The 21,188-nt window shown below is 36.9% G+C and overlaps 2 protein-coding genes across 8 annotated transcripts; both read right to left on the bottom strand.

Moving 5' to 3' along the window:
* Positions 1–1,216: 1,216 nt before the first annotated feature.
* Positions 1,217–12,434, bottom strand: LOC112012105 (uncharacterized). Of its 7 annotated transcripts, XR_010629728.1 has the most exons (12): positions 12,301–12,434; positions 12,136–12,198; positions 11,321–11,577; positions 11,017–11,232; positions 7,260–10,913; positions 6,867–7,051; positions 6,658–6,748; positions 6,475–6,522; positions 6,183–6,264; positions 4,320–4,414; positions 2,195–2,257; positions 1,217–1,883 (listed from the first exon to the last, which is right to left on the bottom strand). XR_010629728.1 is itself a non-coding variant. In XM_024044483.2 (8 exons), the coding sequence occupies exons 3-7, from the start codon at positions 11,525–11,527 to the stop codon at positions 6,667–6,669; spliced, it is 4,344 nt and encodes a 1,447-aa protein (XP_023900251.2). In that variant the 5' UTR covers positions 11,528–11,577; positions 12,136–12,198; positions 12,301–12,434; the 3' UTR covers positions 6,286–6,522; positions 6,658–6,666. The 7 variants fall into 7 exon arrangements, 1 of the variants encoding a protein (XP_023900251.2); XR_010629726.1 differs by having other exon boundaries at positions 1,217–2,257; XR_010629727.1 differs by lacking the exon at positions 2,195–2,257.
* Positions 12,435–12,792: 358 nt separating this feature from the next.
* On the bottom strand, positions 12,793–14,568 carry LOC136061127 (uncharacterized). Its single transcript, XM_065775409.1, has 4 exons — positions 14,276–14,568; positions 13,440–13,696; positions 13,136–13,351; positions 12,793–13,032 (listed from the first exon to the last, which is right to left on the bottom strand). The coding sequence occupies exons 2-4, from the start codon at positions 13,644–13,646 to the stop codon at positions 12,793–12,795; spliced, it is 663 nt and encodes a 220-aa protein (XP_065631481.1). The 5' UTR covers positions 13,647–13,696; positions 14,276–14,568.
* Positions 14,569–21,188: the final 6,620 nt, after the last annotated feature.

The following is a 21,188-nucleotide window of genomic DNA, read 5'->3' as shown; positions in this document are numbered from 1 at the left end:
GTGCGGGAGAATTAATTTAGCATGTACTTAATCCTCAATACTTTCATTTGGGTGTGCACTTTTTTTTGGAATGCCCTAAAGAACTTTCATCAAATTTTAAAAACATTTGGAAAAAAAAAATCAAATAATTGGATATGGTTAATCTTACCAAAAATAGAAGGATATGATTAAGAAAATGATAGACTATTGTGCATGAATGTGGTCGGTTGGCGTCTTTGCTAGTCAATTTATGCGAGCTGTTGTTTGTGATGTAACTTTGTAATCCCTTTTTCTATTAATAATGCATTTTTAACCTTTTATTTAAAAAAAAAAAAAAGAGAGACTGTGTAATATACTTGTCAAAACAACAAAAATATTACAATAAACTCAACTCTTCAAGCAAAATGTTGAATTTGAATGACAAATGTATAATACTGTTGGTTTTTATGAAGTTGAAATTTTCTATTGAATTGAATTAATAAAGTGTGTTGATAAAGATGTTTTATAAAGAGAGCATGAGCCACNAATTCAGAGTTTTTTTTTTTTTTTTTTAATCAAGATTTTGCTGTTGATACTAGAATTATGGTCAATTTTTGCTTTAGGGTTGAATGAAATCCCTTTTGATAAGAATAGTGAAATTTCTTTCTCAAACAAGTCAATGCTCCACTCTTTTGATTTCTTATTACTGAGAAGAAGCTTTTTAATTATGGATTGCTTGTCGTTCACTATTGAAGAATTGAAAATTGTTAAGATCCAATGATCTTTTCAAAATTTCAACTGGGTGGATATCAGGAGGAAATTTGTCTTCATGCTCTTCTTGCTTTTGGACATTCATTACCTCCAAAAACTATTAAAAGAAAGCAATGAAAGTACGAGTGAAAGCCTCTAAAGTAGCTCTCTTATGGTTGGAAAATGAATCAGATGCGTTTTAGCAAAGTATTAGAGGTTGGATTTGCTAGCCTCTAAAACCTGTTGTTACTGGCCAAAACCATAAGTTAGTAACATGAGTATAAAAGTGCAATTTGAACTAAAGTTTAGCCTAAGAAATCAGATTGCATAAAATTTTATAGGTAAAATTACTAATTTGGTTTTTCAACTATTAGACAAAGTTCAATTTGTAGGCCTTAACAATTAATTGTGTCAATTTTATTCCTCAACATTCAAAACCAAGTTAATTTATCTTATAAAAAAAAAAAAAAAAAACTCTGAATTCCAAAAAGGTCAATTACCAAGATAATTTAACACAAAAAATATTGAGAAAACATCAAATTCAATACAATTAAATGAAGCCCTTTGAAATCTACCATCAAACAAATTGAGAGCCAGTACAGTCCAATCCAGTTAATTGTTCCTACTATCTATGTTATCTACAATGTTGTTTTTACCATCAAGGCATTCTCTATCTAGAATAACTATCCACAGGTGACTGGTCACTAAGAACTATAACATCTATGTGGTAGACAGTGCATGTGCTAAAGCTAATATTGATAATTTAACCTAGGCTGTCTCCCCTAGACATTTCTAGTAATGTCATGACATTTATAGAAATAATTTGTGCACACCTGTGCAAGACAAGTTTAGATAATAAATAAATAAATAAATAAAACCATGATTAGTGCTCCGTTATCATAAATAATAAATGAGACAAAAGAATGAAGTATTTAGTTCCTAGTCAATTTCAAATCTAAGACCACCTGTATGTATACAACTAGCAGTATCACACAAAATGTTCAGGCAATCTTAAAAGGCAGACAAAAAAAGCAAGAAGACAGAATAATTAATATTTAAGACAGAATTTCTTACCAAAAAAAAAAAGCCTTCAAAACCACAAACCTGGTAAAAACACGACCAAGCAGGGTTTGAATTCCATAATTGCATCCAACTTCGAAAAGGCCACTCCGTAACTTCAATAAAACCCCAAATTTCATGTGATAAAAAAAATATGATGAAAAAGTTTAAGAAGCATGAAAATTCTCAAAGGATCATAATTGTAATCAACCAATACAAATTAAGTGATGGTGATACTATTGCGAATCAACGTATCCAATGGTTTTTGAAACGAGAACAAGTTTCAAGAGGGATCATGGAGTTGGATTTTCAAATATAAATTACAATAATCAGAATGTGATATTCGACACAACTAAGGTTTGACATGGCATATCAAGGACAAGTAGGAAACCCAAAGGAAGAGGAACAAAGGTGGCTACAGAATTACCTGAGGATAAATATGAATGGTAATGATCATACTAAATATGCTTTCAACACCCAATGCCGGCGACTTGAAATATCAAGATCAAAACACAAGCAAATCACATATACGAAGAGAGAAGACATAAAAAATGAAAAAGTTAAAAAAAGAAACCTACAACAAAAACTAATTAAAGTACCAGATAAAATGGCAAGGATAGGTATTAATATTATGGCTTTTACAAGTTTTCCTTGAGTTGATGATGTTATGTAAGATCAGTTTAGCTTGTTCAAAGTTTACATTGCAGTTGCTCTAATAGACTACAAATGGATCGCCTTTGATTGTGTGCTCTTGTTGCTTCCAATGGAGGCAAAGGCCTTTTTACTAGTGTCGTACTTATGTAATTTATTACTGGTTTTTAAAGAAAAATGATTTGCTACCCTTTTCTTAATGTTAGGACCAAACAGTAGGATTTCAGAATTCAGTGGATTACAAGGCCATTGGCCTTTTGATGTTACCAACCCAAAAAAGAGAAGTAGAGGATGAAAGGCCTATACAATTTCTTTGATTTTCATTTTTTATAAATGAGTTTTGGCATAAAAGAAGAGGGAAGGGGAGATTCAGGCTAGTAGCGTCCACTTCATTGGCTTTTTGATAAGTGAGATTTTAGTTTTTTATAAGAAAATTTTGGTGAAGGGGAGTTTTGAACTAGTGATGTCTGCAGTTATGATTTGAAGCTTACACCCCCACCCCTTCAAGAGGAGAAGTATCACTGACCAAAAAGGCCTATCCTATTTCTTTAATTTTAATACATATTTTGTTATGATAATTTGGTTCCAGCTCTACAGGAGAGTGAAAGAGAGATTCAAACTAGTGATGTCTGCTTCATGAGACCTAGTTCACAGCCAATTGTGCTACCCCTTGGGGTTTTTAGTTTTACTACATCTTGGATCTTTCATTCTAATTCTTGACTGACAACTTAATTGCTATATAGGATTGTATCTAAAATTACAATACTTCTTTCCTGTGCACTACATACTAGATAGAAGTGATATGAAAAAAATGGTTAGCACTTCATAAATACAAGCTATTTCACAAGTAGACAAAACCTATAAATCAATACACATACAAGTGACAAAGGGTTCCACCTCAAGTAGGACATCAATCTCAACCTTAAAAGTAGAGAAAGCAATGGGTCACATTCAACGGCTATGTCAAAGGCCTAAAAGTAGCCTCACAGATATATATTACAATGAAAATCCAATTCTGTTAACAAGATCACATTAATTGTAATTTAGAAGAAATCAATGTTCTGCAGACAACATTTTTTTTTATAAGTCAATCTTCTGCTAGCAAACTTTTTTTTATTATAAATCAATCTTCTGCAAACAAACATATTGCATAAAACACTAACACTGCACCAACTAATCATCTTTGACTGACAGATTGGCAGTTCAAATAGTCACAAAAAGGGGACAAGTGTATCCCAATACTGTAAGTTCTCTCTTCTCCTTTTCTATGAAAAACAGTAAGTTTTCCATCCAAATATAAAGCAAAAAATTGCTGCCTCTTTTTTCACCCTATTGAGCACTTCATCTAACAAAAAATCAGCCTACTTGGTCAAAACAAAATGGTGAGTCAAAAACCTTCCTGCCTTCAAGTATATGCTAATCAAATTTTTTATCACAAATTTTTTCAGTAGATGCTGAGTATTTCAACTTTAACCAACTGTCCAAAATTATCTTAAGTTAACCTTATACCCTCAGTTCCAAAAAGCATTCAAACTAAATCATAATTCATCAGACAAAAGAAAGCTGTATTCTCGCATACAAGGGTAATATACAAGTCAGCCCTCAAAATCCTGTAATAAACCTTGATGTGGGAAATCCTATTTATCACACAAGAACAAAGTACGAAGCTTAAAAAATAAACCTATATAATGCCCACATGGAATGCTTTCATATTTCCTCTCATGTATCCTACTGGTTAAAATTCAATCACACAACAAGTGAAATATAGAACTATTTAACAAAGAGTATCAGCGTGTCAACAAGGCAACAGAAAATCCCACAAGAAGTCACCAATTAAAAATCAATACAAAGAAGCAAACATTTGCCACTAAGAAAAATCTGCAGATCTAACACATTCTTACCACATCCATATAAGGTCACCGAGTAAACCTTTCCACTGAACTTTCAGCCATTTTGTCGTCTGCTTCGCCGTAAAAAGACAGGTCGAATTGAAAATCTATTGTAAAAAAGAAATTTCACCAAAAATACAAAAATTAACTTCAAACATAGACCTTGAAGGCTTAACTGAATTCTGATAGTATTATGCATTAGGTCTCATATAAGAATAAAGATAATTAGCAATGAGACTAAAATCGTACTAATGAAACTAAACTATTGAAGAACGCTGTTTGACTCGACCTAAAGTTAAATCAGATTTGTTCACCAAGCCACCAGCTAAAGAAAATAGGAAGTTATAATAGACTGACAAATAAAAATGTAATCCCTAAATAAAGACATTTACTGCCTCAGGTGTTAAAATCTTGATGTGTCAAACATCCATTGTATGAAGAATAATTTTAATTTCATAGCCAGTTCAAACCCCGTTATCATTATTATCATCTTTCTTTCTTTTATTGTCAGATAAGTCTACAGCAGTTCAAACCTTCATATAGCTTGTAATCTTAATGATTAAGACAACCGCCACTTAAAAGAAACAGCAATACTGTTTTTTTTTTATGGTTTTATATATTGCCTAAAATCATGTTTATTACATAAAAATTTTCTCTAAGTAACCCACCACATGTGTTGCTAGCCCCATAAACAAGTAAACACACTGAAGCTCTACCTAGAATAATCAAGCAATAAGTATGATCACCAAACTGTCCTCCACTTCTGCTTCTTCCCCTAGGTCTTTCTCTATTTTCTATTATTACATATTCCAGACTATAATGTCATTCAATCATTCATATCTGCTTATATAAGATTCAGTTAAGTTATGACACTAGTAACAAGACAGGGAATACGATCATTAGGCTCCCTAAGTTCAAATATTTTCAGAGAGTGCATGCATCTCCTAGCAAAAATCATATTTCCACCGCAATGAAAATGCTATGATAATAGGTCATAACTCATAATCTTAGTAAAGTGCTGCTGATAACTAATCTCAATAATGTGTTGCAATTTGTTCAATCCTCACTACTGAATTACTAGGAATCAAAAATAAATTTAATAAAATTTTGATATATATACAGTTGGTTCTGCTTTTGAATGAAAAGAAAAGGAGCTGAACAAGGCAGCAATTAGATGCCACAGCTAGATATCAAGTAATGGTATCTAGAAATAATAATAAGTTAAAACGTAGTACAAATTGCATAGTTATTAGCATTTGAGTAAACCATGTCCTGTAAGTTGTATAGTTGGAAGACCTTTAAACAATAAAAAAGAACCTCAGAACTAGGTAATGACTATAAAGCCATCATTGCCAAACAATTTTGAAAAAAAGAAAAAGGAGGGAAAGTCTGAAACAAACTTCAGGATTCTTTCCTCCACTCAATAATTCTTCTCTTCCCTTTTTCCAAGTGGTTAAAATGTATAAAAAGCCAATACAATCTAATTCATAATTCCAGTACTAACTGCATCAAGAGAGTTTTGCTAAGCTAATAATCTCATGAGATTCCACCTTTCCACCCTTAAACACAGAATTTGAAGATTTAGAAGGTATTCTACAGAACACATGTGAGAGAAGAAGAGAGTTGGTTGGCCAATGACAAGATTACATGGTTAAACAATTTCAAAAGGAAAAAGATGGAAAGCCAACATAATAATAGCAAAGTGTTTATTCCGAATGTCATAAAGAGACAGTAAGAGGAACAAAATGATGGAAATTATTCCAACAAAAGATGTATATCTTCCTCAAAAAGTAAGAGTTCTGCACATATGGATTCCCATCTTCAAAATAGAAGATGGTCCTAATCACTCAGATAGAAGTTGAAGAGTCTATAAACCTGAAAGTTTTGACACCAGAAGCAAACCACCAGCAAAACCAAGCAACCATATCAGACAAAGTTTAATTCTAGTGATGAAACCCTGTAAAAGCACCAAGATAAATTCAGGTACAGGATCGGGGTTGAAAGAATACATTAAAAAATGCTACAAACAAAAATTCCATCTCAAGCATTGCAGGTAACATCACATGCACAACGGAATAACAGCAACTAGATAATGCTAGTTTTGACAAAACAAAACTATCCTAGAGCCAAAATAAAGATTTCAGAGTCAAAAACCAACAAACTTAACTGCCACTGCACTTCAGTTCCAAACCATCTCCATAAACAGGGAAGCAACCTGAAATAACAAAACTAACATAAACCTTCCTAAAAGTAGAAAAGAGGCATGAAGGGTCAATAGCCTATATCACTAAATGCAACAAGACCAAAGAAAATTGAACCCAAAGTCGGCATTAATCATATTTCTACACACCATAATCACTTAATGATTATTCCCACGGCCCTCAAAACTGGTATTCCTTGACTTGCTTGCATCTTCAAGTGAGGAGTTGTCACCAGATGTTCTAAAAAAATAAAGTAGAAACAAAAGATGATAGAGAATTAGACTTTTATAGCTTAATTAATAAAAGTTTCAAATAACTAAGCACATAAGCATTTATAAAAATAACCAGGATGACTTACTGTTTCTGTTTCTTTGCATTTTGCTTGATGCTCCGTACCATATCCATAGCCATCTTCTGGTGCTCCCTTGTTTGTGAGTGCAGTTCCAAGCCTTCAACTGTTTCACAATCAACTTTACAGATTCGGCACCATCCCATGCTAGCTGCCTTCCGCTTCCTCAAGTTACCAAAAGACTCCATTTCTCCCTGAAGATATCAATAGGCACAAAACATCAAAAATTGAAAGTCTCCTCAACAAATAACCTACGTACGCGAACCTATAAAATGCACCCACATCACAGGAGAAACTTCATATATATTAGGACAAACTTAAAGCTTGAGTAAGCCTCACATAGTCAACTAAATAGGCTCAAGAAAATGTGAGAACAGTGGCTGCAGAAAACTTTTACTTAACTGTATCAATTCCAGCATCATTTGGAAATCCCTGACGAGGAAAACTGCTCCTAAATCCAGACTCACCAAATCTTGGATGACTTGCCCTGTTGCCTGCACCAAATGGTTCGAAGTTCCCCAGCCCAGCCAGTTCTCCCATCCGTGGATGACCAGGATAATCACCAAAACCAATTGGCTCTCCCAGCCGCAAATGACTGGGCATGTTCTGAGGACCCATATGTTCGCCTCTCCGTAAATGGCCATCTAAACCAATCAATTCACCACTCCTTAAATGCTCACTCATTCGCATCTTACCAGGACCCTCAAACTCACCTCTGTGCAAATGACTGGGCAAAATAGGAAACCTGCTTTCATGGAAGGACTTGCCAATTGGATCACCAAATCGACGTGACTCGCTGCCATCAAAATCATCTGGGCCTAACTGGCCAGGAAGGCCTCCAAAACCATGTGAGGAAATGCCAGAGTACTCTCTAACTGGACTTCTAGGAGCAAGACCATCCATGTGACGCCGACCATAACCAGTAACTGGTCCAAGAAAATCTGGATGAATATTAGAAGAATCAGGTAAACCAACTGGTCTGTCTCCTCTATCAAAGGGAGGCAAGAATCTTGAACGGGCACCACCTGCCCCAGGATCCAATTTCAGACCAGTATCATAATTTGGCCCATGGGGTCCCATATCATGGGGCCTTGATGAATAACTCCCAAACTTTGGTAAAGGCTCAGCATCCAAACGAGAAGGCCTAGGGAATTGCTTGAGATCATCTTCAAACTCTCCTTTATCAGTTACATGTCGGCCTGCCGGAAAAGAATTGGATCGCTCATCTGGGAAAGGCTTAAACCTATCATCCCGCAACCCGTGTGTGAATGAGGACTCAAGGCCAGGGGGGCCATTATTTCTCATCACACCGGAAGGCTGACCAACTGGACCCAGTCCCAAAGACCCGGGAAGATGTGGATCAGGTCGTCTACCATCCATGTAGCCAGGTCTATGATTTATAAACAATTCAGTTTCCATTGGATTAATAGGCCGCTGCTGGCCCATCAAACCTTCAGGGCCATGGGGTGGTGCTCTAGCCATTCCACCATGTGAATCAATTGCACCGGGAGCTAGTATACCAAATGGTGGTCCAACAGATTCACCTTGAGACAGTCTGGAAGCTGCAGCATGGGTAGGGAGTGCATGCCCTTGACTATGAGGGCCTTGAGGAGCAACAGATTGTGATTCAAAGTTTTGATGGGGAAAACCATGATAACCTGTTCCCCTCCCAAAGGATGCTGCGGAGCCAGGACCTGAGATGCCACCAGGAGGAATTTCAAGACCTTGAGACTGCTTAAACACAGGTGGCTGGAAGTGCTCAGGTGCATGCCCAGGTCCCTGAGGCCTAAATTGAGTGGGAGGGTGCCCTGCTGTGTGTGGGTAATGTGGAAGTGCATGAGGGGTTGTTTGTAATAATGGAGCACCAGGCCTTTGTTGAAGAGTAGAAGGCCCAAAATGCCTTCCCTGATCAGCAATTGGACCTGGGTGAGAAGGCTGCGTGAAGCCCCCAGGTTGCACCTGACCAGGTGGAGGAAAACCTCTGTATTCATCGACTCCAGGACCATGAGCAACAGATCCTTTTGGGATAACATTCTGAGCAGGACTACGGGAGACAGGAGCTGAAATCGTAGACAAAGTTTGTGAACCTTCATCAGGCTGCTGAATTCCACTGGTATCCTTCTGCAACTTCCCACTGAGCTTTTCAACATGTTCAGATTCTTGCAATGGGGTTTTTTTCAGTAGATGATCATCCTGACTTTCTCTATCTTCCATAGCAGAATTTTCTACATCTTTCTTGATCTCAATTACAAATTCACCTGATTTACTACCCTTTAAATGCTCCAAAGTACTTTCTGTAACCTCTTCCTTCACCATCCGCATAACAAGTTCTCCATTTTCAAAAGCATTTGATCCAGGTTCAGCATTACCATTATCCTTGGACTCAGTTTCAGATTTCACAGTTTTACCATCACCAGCATCAGCACCAAGACCAGCACCCAAATCATTTGAGTCCTTTTTAACAGCATTCTCAGAAGATGATTCACCTTTTTGATCACCCACACTTGTTGGTCTTGAAGTCACCCCAGACTGTTGTTCAGTAGACACTTGTACTTGATTGCTGTTCCTGAGTATATTAGTCTGATTTGCTGCTGGTTGGCTTGCACCGGGATGGATTGGCCTAGCCTGAACACCACCAGCATGTTGAGGATATGGGTGTGATTGTACTCCAAGATTTGGCAACACAGGCCTTCCAGCAACATTTTGAGATCCATGTGACAATGGTAAATTCTGCTGCACCTGAGGATAGGCAGTAGTATGTTGTGGATATGAATGGGGCGGGCCCAGGGGGCGTAACTGAGATTGGGTAGGCATCTGCTGCTGTACAAAAGGACCTTGCAGAACGAAAGGCTGCTGCTGCTGCTGCTGCTGCACATATTGATGTGTCATGGGCTGTTGAACTTGCTGCATAACAGGGCGCTGGAGTATTGGGGGTCCAGGTTGTTGAACTGGCTGCTGTTGTGCAAGAGGGATGTTTTGGCCTTGACCTGGTGATGGCAACAAACCCACCTGTTGCTGGTTTGGAAGTGTACCATGAGAATGGGTTGGACGCATGGTAGTATGTTGTTGAGGATATTGGCTTGGCATTTGACCAGGATGTTGAGTCTGTGGCTGAAACCCACCTTGAGGGTGCATTTGCATTGGATGTTGTTGGGGGACTACTGGGTGCGCTTGCTGGTGAGGCTGAGGCTGAGGCTGAGGATATGATTGATGGCCGGTCACAGCATGGGCTGATGGAAGCTGCATCTGATTCACATTAGGATTTAGGTGGGGATGAACAGGTGCTTGTAGCTGAGCTTGTGAATGAGGTTGAGCTTGAGAGGTAGGATGCTGATGGGCCTGTTGCTGGATTTGGAGCTGTGGATGTTGCATTTGATGATGAGGCTGCTGATATTGAGGCATTGGGACATGTTGTTGTGGATGAGTTTGGGTCAGATGGGGCTGAGGCTGAGGATGTGGGTGGCTCGGGGCTGGTTGAGTCTGCGATTGAATTTGAGAATGTAGCTGAACCGCAGTTAGTGGTTGCTGTTGCAGGTTAACTTGTGCCTGGTTCTGAGGTTGAGCAACTGCTGGAGCTTGAACATGTAATTGAGACTGTCCATGAGGCTGAGATTGCAGTTGGGGTTGAGGCTGGATATGTGGCTGAGGTTGCATGTAAGCCTGAGGTTGATGCTGGACAGTCACATGTGGCGTATGAGCTTGCAATTGCTGTTGCTGGTATTGTGGAACTGTCGGCTGTTGATAAGGGTAGTACTGCTGATATTGCTGTTGATAAGGATCATATCCAGGATACTGCTGGTAGTATTGTTGATACTGTTGTTGTTGCTGATACCACTGTTCTGAAGTTCCCACAGCAGACTGAGCTAAAGCTTGTGCTTGAGAATTTGGGTTTGCTTGCTGATTAGGATCCTGTCCAGGTATAGTGGCTGCTGTTGTTTGAGATGTCTGGGCCTGAGGAGTTGTTCCTGCCTGAGTGGCAGTCTGAGTCTGATCAGCAGCAGCAGTTCCGCCAGTATCTGATGTGTCCTGAGCACCCTCTGCTTGAGGCTGCACACCCTGTCATCAGACAACAATAATGAGAATCAATCAACCAAAACAATGCAGCAGAACATATTTTCATTTGTGAAAAGAGAATGAAATAAAATTTTTTGGCACTCACAGGACAATTTTGTGCATGTTCCTGTACTTGGCGATGCACAATCTGGATCCCACACCTATTGCATACAACAGGAGAATTGCCAAATGCACATCCAGTACAATGAGATGTGCATTCAGATAAAGGCCCCTGCCATGTGCATCCACTCCTATGATAGAGACAATGAACTGCTATTGTGCCAATGGTTTCAGCAAGTGCTTTATTTGATTCAATAAGTGGCTGCAATGAGCAGTCATCATAAAAAACTATAGGCAAAAAAGATATATAATAGGATTATAATAAAGACCATGATAGTGTGAGAAAGAACCTTGGAATCAGCTTCAGTCACCAAGTAGCCATCATAGGGGCAAGCCCGAGTAGTACCCACTACGTATGTCAAACAGGGCTTGCAGTATAAATGAGTGCATTGTGACTGTAATGCTTCATTTGGATAAACAAGTAGACGACAGACGGGGCAGAAGTATTCTCCGGCTAAAGTTTGAATGTTCAATATGCACTCATTATCAAATCCCATGCTGACCTATAAGCCGATCTTCAACTACCACAGCGCATCAATGCTTTCAACTGTACACAGGTTTTACACAAAAGAAATGAACTAGTGCCCGCTACATACTTCCAAGAGTCTAAATTACAAAATATATCATTGTTGAGTCAAATTCCAATTTTCGGAATTCAACGATTATCCTAAATAAAAACAGAACCATAATGTCGTAGTCCACGGTATGCTTATGTTATTAAAAACCAAGAGTGTGTTCCACATACAAACATCACACAAAACTTCATAAACACCGGAAAAAAGGAATCGAATATTTATGTCCAAGTATCAAGTCAACACAAAACATTATCAGACAGACATTAAAGACATCTTTTTCAACTGTGCAATGCGAATAAATAGGCAGCAAAAACCGAAAACGCACGAAATAAATCATGGATAACGCATAGAAGAGAAAACCCTAATCATCTATTTCGTTGCCAAAAAGGTCCAGTAACTGTAAGTCCCAAAATTTTCTTACAATCTTTTTCTTTTTCTTTTTCTTTTCTTTTCTTTTCCCTTGATTTCTCAGCAACCAAACGATATCAAGAAATAGATACAATGCTAGACTGTAAATATAAATCTCATACCTGAAATAATCTGAAACAGCGAAAAAATTCGATTCAATACCCTAAACCCTAACTCTGCTATACCTGTAGATGAAAAAGAAAAAGAAAAAGAAAATTTTAGGGTTTTAAAGATCGAATTAATTTCTATATATTAAGAACAATAGGTAAGTGATAGAGATGTATGACCGATGAATAGGATATCTAAGATTGCTAAGGTTCGTAGAGATTGTTGGGAGGTTTTGTGTTTTTAAAGCACAACTGAGAGAGACAGAGAGACACCCAACACACAGAGACGACACAAAGTGTTGAGATTGTGACGAAGTGATGAGAGTTGAGACACAACTGTGCTTATATTCATTTCTTGCTAACGTGAGATAACGGCGTTACAAGACAACTGAGTACTAACTACGGACGTTATTTTTAGTTTTCTTTTTCCATATTTTTCAATGGGAGTTTTTTTTTTTTTTTTTTAATAAATAAATTTACCTACTAAACGTTTTTAGTTCATGAACATTCATATAAATACTATTTGATGGGATAGCGAAAAAGTGATCATCTCCTATTTGTCCAGAGGGGTCGTCCATGACATGCAGTTTGCCAAACAACTAAGCCATCTCCTATTCGTCCAGACCTCTCTTCCCTGAGAGGTCGACCAATTGGGTAGATCCCGTAATCAAGTCAAAAAGGTTGATACCACTGTTCTGAAGTTCCCACAGCAGACTGAGCTAAAGCTTGTGCTTGAGAATTTGGGTTTGCTTGCTGATTAGGATCCTGTCCAGGTATAGTGGCTGCTGTTGTTTGAGATGTCTGGGCCTGAGGAGTTGTTCCTGCCTGAGTGGCAGTCTGAGTCTGATCAGCAGCAGCAGTTCCGCCAGTAGCTGATGTGTCCTGAGCACCCTCTGCTTGAGGCTGCACACCCTGTCATCAGACAACAATAATGAGAATCAATCAACCAAAACAATGCAGCAGAACATATTTTCATTTGTGAAAAGAGAATGAAATAAAATTTTTTGGCACTCACAGGACAATTTTGTGCATGTTCCTGTACTTGGCGATGCACAATCTGGATCCCACACCTATTGCATACAACAGGAGAATTGCCAAATGCACATCCAGTACAATGAGATGTGCATTCAGATAAAGGCCCCTGCCATGTGCATCCACTCCTATGATAGAGACAATGAACTGCTATTTTGCCAATGGTTTCAGCAAGCGCTTTATTTGATTCAATAAGTGGCTGCAATGAGCAGTCATCATAAAAAACTATAGGCAAAAAAGATATATAATAGGATTATAATAAAGACCATGATAGTGTGAGAAAGAACCTTGGAATCAGCTTCAGTCACCAAGTAGCCATCATAGGGGCAAGCCCGAGTAGTACCCACTACGTATGTCAAACAGGGCTTGCAGTATAAATGAGTGCATTGTGACTGTAATGCTTCATTTGGATAAACAAGTAGACGACAGACAGGGCAGAAGTATTCTCCAGCTAAAGTTTGAATGTTCAGTATGCACTCATTGTCAAATCCCATGCTGACCTATAAGCCGAGCTTCAACTACCACAGCGCATCAATGCTTTCACCTGTACACAGGTTTTACACAAAAGAAATTAACTAGTGCCCGCTACATACTTCCAAGAGTCTAAATTACAAAATATATCATTGTTGAGTCCAATTCCAATTTTCGGAATTCAACGATTATCCTAAATAAAAACAGAACCATAATGTCGTAGTCCACAGTATGCTTATGTTATTAAAAACCAATAGTGTGTTCCACATACAAACATCACACAAAACTTCATAAACACCCGAAAAAAGGAATCGAATATTTATGTCCAAGTATCAAGTCAACACAAAACATTATCAGACAGACATTGAAGAAAAGAGCAACAAAAACCAATCACAAAGACATCTTTTTTAACTGTGCAATGCGAATAAATAGGCAGCAAAAACCGAAAACGCACGAAATAAATCATGGATAACGCATAGAAGAGAAAACCCTAATCATCTATTTGGTTGCCAAAAAGGTCCAGTAACTGTAAGTCCCAAAATTTTCTTTCAATCTTTTTCTTTTCTTTTCTTTTCTTTTCCCTCGATTTCTCAGCAACCAAAAGATATCAAGAAATAGATACAATGCTAGACTGTAAATATAAATCTCATACCTGAAATAATCTGAAACAGCAAAAAAATTCGATTCAATACCCTAAACCCTAACCCTGCTATACCTGTAGATGAAAAAGAAAAATAAAAATAAAAATTTAGGGTTTTAAAGATCGAATTAATTTCTATATATTAAGAACAAGAGGTAAGTGATATAGATGTATGACCGATGAATAGGATATCTAAGATTGCTAAGGTTCGTAGAGATTGTTGGGAGGTTTTGTGTTTCTAAAGCACAACTGAGAGAGACACACAACACACAGAGACAAGAGACAAAGTGTTGAGATTGTGACGAAGTGTTGAGAGTCGAGAGTCACAACTGGGCTTATATTCATTTCTTGCTAACGTGAGATAACGGCGTTACAAGACAACTGACTCACTGAGTACTAACTACGGACGTTATTTTTAGTTTTCTTTTTCTTTTTCCATATTTTTCAATGGGAGTTTTTTATTTTTTATTTTTTTTTAATAAATTTACCTACTAAACGTTATTGATTATTATGAAAAAGATTGGAGTTGAGGAGTCAGTAACCATGCAAAGATTTGTATTTAACATGATAACAGGTATCTTATGCCAACTACGCACAAAGTTATTTTCTCATGCAGAATACTTTCGAACATAATGTTAGTAAGTAAGTCAATTGATGATAATTTTAACCATTGATTGGGATTTAGGAAGAGGCCGCATTGACCTAGGTTTTTTTTTTTCTTTTTTACCTCATGTGGTTGTAATTATTAAGGGCGTTTCTTTATGTATTTTGTGATTATGGCATTTTAATTTGGCATAGTACCAAAACGAGACAATACTCATTTAATAATGTATATTTTATAATGTGATCCTAGTTTCATGATGATTCTCATGGTCGATTGTCCAATATGGATGAAAATCGACAACTTTGGAAAATATTTTGGGATGTGAAGATTGCCAAACAAGTTTATGTATTCATGTGGAATATGTGGTAAGACATTCTTCCTACAAAATGTAGATTGTTTTAACAAAAATATTTTATCAAGATTTTCTTATAAAAATATGTTGAGCTTGCACCTATGCCTTAAAGAATTGGCATGCTAGTTTTCTACAATAAGTTGTTATTTTTCTCCAAAAAATGGAAAAAGTGGTTGCCATGTGTTTAGGAGTGGAGCTTACATATGCTACACGTATACTACAAATGAAATAGAGGAGACATTATGCACAGTTGCTTGGGGAAGTGTACAGAAGTGGATGGGAATTGCATGTGAATAGACTTAATTCGAGGTAGTCAGTAGTCACCATTTATAGATAACTATTAAGATATAAAAGAAAATGAGCTCAGCAAGGAGTTAGTTTATTCTTCAAGATATATCAAATAATGGCTACAAGCACTATTTATTTATAAAACTTAAGTTCTCTTCCTATAGGCCACACATGTCTCAACCCTATCGGCTTATTGATTAAGCACGTACTCTCACCAATTAATCCATGTGGTCAATGTCTCACCTGTGCCAAGAGTTCTAACTAATTCTATCAAAATCCCAACACGGGTAACTAACTATTAATTGAAGGGATGAAACTACAATAATTATTAGGATATTAAGATATTACAGCAAATTAAGATTCGTAATAGTTGTGGGTTGTCATAATGCCATACTAGGTATGGAAATATTATCTTATGCATTGCTTTGCCCAAAAGGCAATGGGCTATGCTTTAGATTTTTTTTTTTTTTTTTTTTTTTTTTTTTTTTTTATATACAAGGTAGAATTCTACTCTAGTCTAATCTAAGTATATGTGCGTGTGAAGCTCCTTCCGAGAGACTTGAACCTTGGCCCTTGCCTCCTAGACCCCACAAGCACTTATACTTATGGAGTAATCATCGTACTAAGGGTGTGCAGTGATACTTTAGAATTTATTAATATGCATTACTATGTAAACCCTCCTAATCTCAAGTCTCGACACACGTCAATTACGTTCGTTAGCTGGTGAATTTTGGTGGTGCTTCATTTAATGGAAATTAATCTAATGGTTTTAGACTATTGGTATGATTTTTGTGGTTGAGTTATTGCTATTTTAAGTGGAAAAAAATCCATACGAGTGGAGAAAGTATCTTCTATAACAGTTTTTCCAAGCGATTCCCCACACAACAACCTAATTAGCAAATAACAAGTTTCATAATTTGTGCACCAAATTATGAAAATTCTGTATAAAATTGAATCACGTGGCATTCATTCATTGGGTTATTACATAAGTGACTTTGTATATATTTTCTCGTATGGATGGTGATAGAGACTTGGCGAAGGAAATGACAACTAAAAGAATAGTAACTTTTGATATTGAACATGACATTTCTATTAAATTAGCTTGTAATATCATGCATATGCATGGATACACTTAAAGATATACAATAAGATGCATAATATAATTCTTATATATATAATTTAAATACTACTGATAGTCTTTTTTAGATTTTGTTAACTCTTTAAAAAAAAATTTAAGGATATTATTAGGTATAAAATGTAAATTGTTAATGTATTATTATTATTATTTTAAAGCACTTTTTTTTTTTTACGATTCATTTATTCTAGACTTTTTGGGTTTTGTATTTAATAACTCACTTGGATGAATATTTTTTATATGGTCTCATATTTGATTTTAAAATTAAGAAATAAAACTCTTTAAGAATAAATAATTTAGGACACATGGCACAAAATTGAAACTCTAATTTGGAATTCCAATTTGAGTTTCTCTCAACTTCACCTTTTATTATATATATATAGATATATAGATGTGTGGAGTGTGATCCTTCATCTTAACTCTTAAGTGCTTCAATTCTCATAATCTTGCTTATATCCTTTATTGACCACATTTTAAACAATATTCGAAGTAAGGCATAGTCATTCCACCGGATTTTGTTTGTAAATATTATTTACAAACAAAAATATTGTTAGTCATTCTACACAAAAATAAAATATATATTGTATGTGATTTTCTTTTTTTTCTTTTTTTTTTGCGTGTGTGTGGAGTATAATGTTCATTTATTTCAACTTTCTTATCCTTTGTGCACATTTTTTTAAAAGTATCACTTTTTTCCATGCATATCATTTTGAAGTCCTAACTTACTCTTATCTTGTCAAAGTAAGTTATACAAAGTGGACACTCACTTGATTTTATTACCTTATGATTTATTGATGTTCAATTTTATTGAGTCATTATTTTAAACCATATATATATATATATATATATATTACTGCAGGAAGTAATATTATTAAGATTTATTATGTAGTTAGCAAAATCGTGTATGTTACGCGTATAGTACACATATGTCCGTAAATTTATTAAAAAAAAAAAAACAAACAAACTACTAACATCTCTCATTCCCTTTTCTTTTGAGAATACTAAGTATTTTTAACATACACACACCAAGAGAGGGGAGAATAGTTTTTTAAAGAAACTTACAGTGGTGTATAGTGAGTATTGCATTTGGTTTATAGTGAGTATTGCATAACGTTTAACGGATGAAAAACGATAGACAATAAGCCAAATAATCACATATAATAAACCTACATGAGTTATATAACTCTACTCTATTATTCTTTGAAATTGGAAATTGATAGATATCGGTTGATTTGTGCCTCCCACTTTCCAAAGTTTCTACGCTTGTACCTCTACTCTTTATCTTTTACTTATAATTATCTATTAATAGTTATATTGTATATGATTTCCCAATTGAATTAAATCTTGTATTCCATTGAATATTTAGTATACAATATATGCTTGTAAGTTAATACCTGGTTAGAGTTGTGACAAAAATTCAAAACTATTATACCATGGATAGCCACAACAAACAAGATTAAAAAAAATTAGACAACTTTATTGACCTTTTTTTAAAAATTGTTAGAATCAGATTAAAAATTTTCATTAAAAGAAAACTAGCAATTACACAGTATCATTTTGGATTACAACAGACACAAAAGGAGGAATCTCTTCAAGCCAAACCATCTGTGTATCAAAATGAATAGCATTGCGGGTGTTGATGGTCATTTTGGGAAGCCCAACAAAAAAAAAAAAAGACCCAGCAACACAGACCAAAAAGAAGTTGGCAAATAGATAGAAAAGAGAACTATTAAGCCGAAGCAGCAGGAATAATGGATCACAGATTCATAAAAATAAATTAATGGGTCTTGAGGAAGCAAATAGGCTCAAAGGAGCCCAGAAAGAGAGAAATAGCAAATAGCAAACTCATGAACAATGTATGATGTAGAAAAGTGAGAATGGACTACGGTAAGCATAAAGCAATGCAAGTAAAGATAGCAGGGGATTGATGGTAGGCCCACGAACCCTAAAGATGAGTATAAGGTAATTGGGCCGGGAAGCCCAATGAAGTTAATAAAAGCCCATGAGAACACAGAGTTAGGAAAAAGGGTTAAGGAAGCCCAAGAAAAGCAAATGAGTCGAGGATGCCAAAAAGAAAACAAAATGGACATAGGAACCCATAAGTAAGAAAACCCGTGGCCATGCTAAGCCATTGGGGAAAGAATAAACGGCAAGCCTGAAAATGCCCAGCAGGATCAAGTCATTACAGCAGGAATGACAGAGTAATATGACAGGACATGATGGCAATCAAGGAATAGGCTGAAAGAAATACAAAGCCTAGCCCTTAAGGGGAGCAGGAAATTGTAGGACAACCCACATAAAAGGCCAAAGAAGGATGGCAAACTGTGCAGGCAAGCCTCCAGACTGCGGTGAATGCATAAGCGGCAAGCAGATTTTGGACATACATGAAAGAGAGGCATGTGCAAGGTCCAGACACCACCAGCTTGTACCCAGCCAATATAGGACATGGTATGGTTATGGGTCAGAGGTAAGAGGGCATGGTTTGGCGGTAGGGAGTGGGGAAAAAACCTATTCTGCAGTTCCTGCCTAAGCTCTTTTGGGGGGTACGTCCTGCTAGGATGACATACCACCCAAAAGAAGCAAGATTAAGTGGGAATCGCTAGGTGCATGCCATGAGAGATAGAGAGAGAGAACATTCACATCGTGGCAGGAAAGGATGCCACGACAGACTAATAAATAAAACAGCTCTCCTTTGTCTGGAAAAGGGGAGTGGCACACAGACGGACCAGTGGTGGTTGACAAGTACACCTATACCAGAAAAAGGTGGTTAAGAGCTAAAATAGTAAAATCTGATCACAGCAGACACTATATAAGGAGACCCTTGCTGTGCCTAGAAGGGAGAGCGAGATCGCCTTTGAGGAATCATAAAAATAAAAATAAAAAATGGTAAAAGAAAAGAAAGAAAAGATAAGAGGAAAGACTAAAAACAAAAGAAAGAAGAAAATAAAATAAAAAAACAGAAAGAGTTAGACCGACAGGCACGCACTAGTGGGTCGATTTTTCCTCTCTCCCTCTCGAAATCCTACTCTCTGTCCAAAAGTAAAAGGATTCCTTTGGGCACTAACCATTCAGGTCCGTTTCCCTCAAAGCCATTAATCTCTACGGCAGGATTTCCCTGGGAGATTAAATGCGTTGAGAGGAGGCGTTCTTCCTTTTTTGGTTTTGCTCCTATGGACTAGACGTGATTTGATTTCTATCTCTTTTGATTAACCCACATTACCATTTGTTCCCTTTACTTTCTTTGTAAAAGTCATTGTTATTACTGTGATTATGTTTTGTGAATAAGGATTATTTGGACATTTTCTATTAAATAGCCAAAGTACTCTATTTTTGTTATTATTATTATATCTGCCTGCCATGACTCATTTGAAACAACTCTGCTTGCCATAAGTACACTCTTGGCAGATGATGCATAATTTGTGCACAAGCCGGTCCAAATTGAGTTGCAGTTGGACCTGTCTCAACTTCCCTTACTCAGAATACTTGGGCCTATTACCACAGGAGATAGCCCAGCCCAACATAACAAAAAAGGGCCCCTACAGCAGGCCAATGTTTGAGCAATTTGGTTTGCCTCCCTCTTTGTGTTATGGAATTCACAACTTCTCAAGGTCATTGACATACTTCACGTCATCTATGACATGTCCAATATGAGAAGTAGTTTCAGTAGTGTCTTGGATAGTATAAACCACCGAAAGTGAGTCACTCTCAATTATAACACAATTGAAGCTAGTCTTAGGCTATGTTTGTTTCAGGTATAACTATAAATTGGAAAATGTTTTACACCATTGATGGTGTTTGGCACCTCAGGAAATGAAAGTTAAACTGAAAATACATTAGTTTGATTGTAAAATACCCTACCCACGCCTGAAAAATATTTTACACAATAATATTACCTTCAAACCATTTCCACTCCTCTGAAAATTCATCTCCTCACTCACTCTCATCACTTATGCCAAGCCCAGGCCGAAGGGTGGAGAAAGCTACTGCCAGCGAAGCACAGATCTAGTCCTCAACCCACAGCCCCACCGTTATGCCTGCAAGCCCCTTCGCCGATGAAGGTAGTTTCTCATCTACTCCACCTTTGTCCTTTCTCTTTCACTCACTAGACCCATTCCTCTTCCGCCCCCGATTTTGTTCAGCACCAATTTAAGCTCATCTACTCACTTTCAGTCTCATGCTCAAGTCGATGATCATGAAGATGAGGGTGAGCATGATTGCGCTGCCTCAACCCATCCCCCACCTATGTCGTCGCTACCCTAAATGGTTTTTTATTATTATTGTAAAATAACATTTGTTCTTGGGTTTTGGAGGATCAATGGTTAGGGTGATTCGTGGGTTTCAATGGTGGTGGGTTGGGGGTGAGTTTTAGTGTTGATGGTGGCCTATTGGTGGTGGTGGATCAGTGGCTAGGGTGGTTTATGGGTTTCAATGGTGGTGCCTTGTGAGTTTTGGTAAATGGGTTTTGATATTGATTTTGAGATTAATGGGTTTTGATATTGATTATGATTTTTCAAGTTAATTAGTTATGTGGTGGTTGATGATGGCT

Source organism: Quercus suber, unplaced genomic scaffold (assembly GCF_002906115.3).
Source record: "Quercus suber isolate HL8 unplaced genomic scaffold, Cork oak 2.0 scaffold_111, whole genome shotgun sequence".
NCBI classification, from domain to species: Eukaryota; Viridiplantae; Streptophyta; class Magnoliopsida; order Fagales; family Fagaceae; genus Quercus; species Quercus suber.
Note: the sequence above shows the minus strand (reverse complement) of the source record. Positions and strands in the feature narration are given on the sequence as shown.